Here is a 3,814-nt window from a genome sequence, read left to right on the forward strand (position 1 = left end):
TCAATACAACACTATCTATAAATATAAGCTCCCTCTTCTTTACGCTCATCATCACCTTCAGTAGCAATTCATTCCTTCTTCAAACTCTCATACACACACTATTTCATGAAGCCAGCTCAGTGGGTTTCAGAGCATAAGCTCACTACCATTGGTAAGTTACCAAAAACATTAGCAAAATTAAATTATCCGTGTTTTAATTTTAATATTACATAATGAATTTAATTTTGATCTATTGTTAAAATAAAATAATTATCATTAAATTAAGATAACTGAAAAACGTTATCTCAGAATATCAAAATTAAATTTGTGTTAAACAAAAATTATGGTATATATAGGGGCACTGTGGGCGACAGGTGTTGGAGCATCACTGATGGCATATGCACGCACAAAGTCTCGTATGAAACCAAGCCTCAGGCTTATCCATGCCAGGTACCTTCTTCATCTTCAATCAATAATTTCCTATAAACTAAACTCATTATTATTATTATTGAATATTGATGGTGTTTTTATTGCATGTTTTGGAAGGTTGAATGCACAGGCTTTGACTCTAGCAGTTCTATCAGGTGCAGCTGCATATCACTACTACGCTAATATTAATAACGATCAGAATCGTTCTGTTGATGAGGATATTCGAATTAGACCATCTTCTTCACCCAATGTTAAAGACTTCGTTGAATGGGACCTACATTCTCCTTTCTAAAATTTTTATATTCTTCTTCAATTCGAATCTATGTTATATTGCTGCATTTTCGCCAAGAAATTAATTACTAACAAGCTTGTCAAGTGTCCTTGTATATATAAGTTTTCTGAGAATTAAATCTCAGCGTTAGTTTTATAAAGTTTCATCCTCAATTGCATAATTCCAAGTGTAATCATACAAAATAAATACATAAATAAGAAGGAGGAAGAAGTGAAGTATATATGTAGGAGCAAACTGCAAATTAAAATGATTAACCTCATTATCAAATAATCAATTTATATACACATACTACCCTTTATTAAAAAAAAAGGGTGGACTAATAAATGAGAGGCAAATAGAACCAAAAGAATGTCACAGCTAATTATTATTTACTCAAGTAAAAATGTTGAAAATGGCCTCACTTCACTTGTCACTTCCGAGATTAATGCCAATTTTTTCTTTTTGGACGTTGGATGATGCCACTTGTACCAATGAACATAAAAACAACTGATATGTGGGCCTGATAGCCTACATTATCCAATTGGGCCAACAGTTTTCTTTCAGGTTGAGATGATTAAGATCATAAACATGGCCTTAGGGCCCCACAGGTCACCAAAAATAAAAGTTTATAACCATTTGACCAAAAACTACCACCATTCCAATTCAATATTTGGATCCAGAAAAAACATCAACTAAAGTTCATGGTAAAAAAATATAATACTATATAACCAAAAGTCTAAAATAAAAAAAAAATTCTTTATTTTTTTTAATTTAGACAATTCATATCTTAATAATTGGAAAATGACAATTCACATCCTATCCTTCCTTTTCATTAGATTCATGAGCCATTTTATAAGAATCTCTAATAAAAAAAATAACAAAAAATACTTACATGTGATGTTAGTTTGTAAGATCTATCTAGTATTTATATATTTTATATGGATGATAACTATTTGATTGTGATTGTTTATCGTCTATACTGTCATCAAAATAATGTTGTAGAGGGATGATAACTATTTGATTGGAACATCGTTATGTAGGAACTAAACAATTTCAATCAAATAATTATTATTCACTTAGGATGAAGATTAAGTCATATAAGTTACCTCACACTAAATATTTTTCATCATCTTTTATAAAAAATTCTCGTAAAAGGAAATGTGTCTACTATAAAAAATATCTGAATTAAAAAAAAAAACATAACCCAGAAAAGAGTTTTATTCAATAAAAAATTCTACATCCCTTCATCCATCCGACCTCCTACTATTTTCTCAGGAAAAAAAAAATGCAATGTTGAATAGAAGATATTGGAATTATAATTATTTTTTTATTTAGTATATAGCTCATTTTCTTGAGTACATATATTCAATATATTCTATTAGGTTGATCATGTGAAAAATAAAAAACCCTCTTTTATATTATATTTTTTATTTTTACTATAATAATATATTTAATACCAAATTTTGGATGTTAGGTTGTGTTTGTTTTTGAAAATAAAATAAGACAAGACACTAAAAATTAACAAAAATAATAAAAAAATAAAAAATAAATTATATCTTTAGTTAGTATTTCTGTATCTTTTTATTAGAATGGACACAAAATATATTAATTCAGTATCTTTAAACAAAAAATATAAACACCTAACCTCAATCGGTAACTTCATATATATTGACTTTGATAGTCAAACTAATTGATGTGCAACTTTGAAAATTATGAATGAGTTTCAATGAAGCCAATAAAGAAATAAATCAGTTTGAGTTATTTACGTGACTTATTTTTTGTTCGACGTTATGTTATATTCTTCTTTGGTGCTGTTGTTGTACCAAATAATAATTATATCAAGTATTAGTAGTCATCATGATTAGCCATTTAATCATATGCTACCAGAAGTCCAATTGCGCCTTGTACTTTTACATTTTCAGGCTGGCTATTAAAAAAATTATTTCGTTGTTAAAGATAATAAATAATTTAGGTTTAATTGTTAATTGAACCAAAACGAAATTGATTATTGTTTTAAATTCAATCAAGTGACTAAGATGTGGTTTAATTTAGAAAAAAAAATATAGCATTAGAAGAAACATTTTTCTGCAGTAAAATTAGATGTAGCACGAAGATTTTGGGTGTAATACAAAGATATTTAGATGTATTTTAAGAATTTTTTGGTATATTTTTATTCTGATTCAAAATTCTTTCTTTTTCTCCTTCTCATCTTCTACTGTTTTTTTTTTTTTATTATCATCACCATATTCGTCTTCTTTTTTTTTTATTTATCTTCTTTTTATTTTACCTTCTCAAATTTCTTCTTATCAAAATTACTTGAAAGAGGATGAACTTACATTCATTTAACTAAAAGAAAGAAAGAAATAAGGAAAAAAGAAGAAGAAATAAAATGCAGTATTAGAGAAAATATTTTTCTGTATTTGCAGTAAATTTGGGTATAACACGAAGATATTTGAGTGTATTTTAAAAATTTTTAGGTGTATTTTTATTCTGAAAAATTTTGCATAATTCAAAATTTTTTCTCTTTCTCCTCTTTATCTTCTACTGGTTCTTCTTCCTCATCTTCTTATTTCATTTTCTTATAATTCTTCTTGGGAGAAAAAATCAAACAAAGAAGAAAAAAATACATAATGTTGCAAAATCAATAGAAAGAGGAAGAGGAAAAAAAGTACAGCAATAAAAGACAACGATGAAGATGAAACACATAAAGAAAAAAAAAACAAAAAAAAAAGAAGGAAGAGGAGAAGGAGAAGGAGGAACGTGAAGAAGAAGAAGTGTCTTCCATAATGGTGAGTGAGAGCACATTTTAAAAATGATTGAGTGACGTACGTATTATCATACTCCAGTGAGTGAATATAATTTTTGTTAAATTTGACCTAACTTATAAAATTTATAAGCAAAAAAAAATTTATATGTGTAATATAACTTTTTTTTTTCCTTTGCTAATTACCAAAACACCGTTTGAATAGCAAATGACAATTTAATGGATTCTTTATCAAAATCCAAATTCGGAAGACTATTCGACGATAAATAAATTTATTATTTATTATACCTCATTAATTTTATAACCAAAACATATTAGTTGTTATTCTTTTATTATAATTGAAATTAATTTTTTTTAAATTAAAAAAAATT

The 3,814-nt window shown here is 26.8% G+C and overlaps 1 protein-coding gene across 1 annotated transcript; it reads left to right on the top strand.

The window, feature by feature from the left end:
* LOC107623060 lies at positions 1–920 on the top strand. Its single transcript, XM_016325196.2, has 3 exons — positions 1–151; positions 336–429; positions 526–920. Exons 1-3 carry the CDS (start codon positions 106–108, stop codon positions 698–700), a joined length of 315 nt encoding a protein of 104 aa, XP_016180682.1. The 5' UTR covers positions 1–105; the 3' UTR covers positions 701–920.

This window comes from Arachis ipaensis, chromosome B10 (genome assembly GCF_000816755.2).
Source record: "Arachis ipaensis cultivar K30076 chromosome B10, Araip1.1, whole genome shotgun sequence".
NCBI lineage: Eukaryota > Viridiplantae > Streptophyta > Magnoliopsida > Fabales > Fabaceae > Arachis > Arachis ipaensis.

Bases quoted from the DNA above. Each gene is read 5' to 3' on its own strand.
- LOC107623060 (XM_016325196.2), top strand. From the start codon at position 106: ATGAAGCCAGCTCAGTGGGTTTCAGAGCATAAGCTCACTACCATTG. The intron at 152-335 runs GTAAGTTACCAA...TGGTATATATAG, and splicing joins GCATAAGCTCACTACCATTG to GGGCACTGTGGGCGACAGGT. The intron at 430-525 runs GTACCTTCTTCA...ATGTTTTGGAAG, and splicing joins CTCAGGCTTATCCATGCCAG to GTTGAATGCACAGGCTTTGA.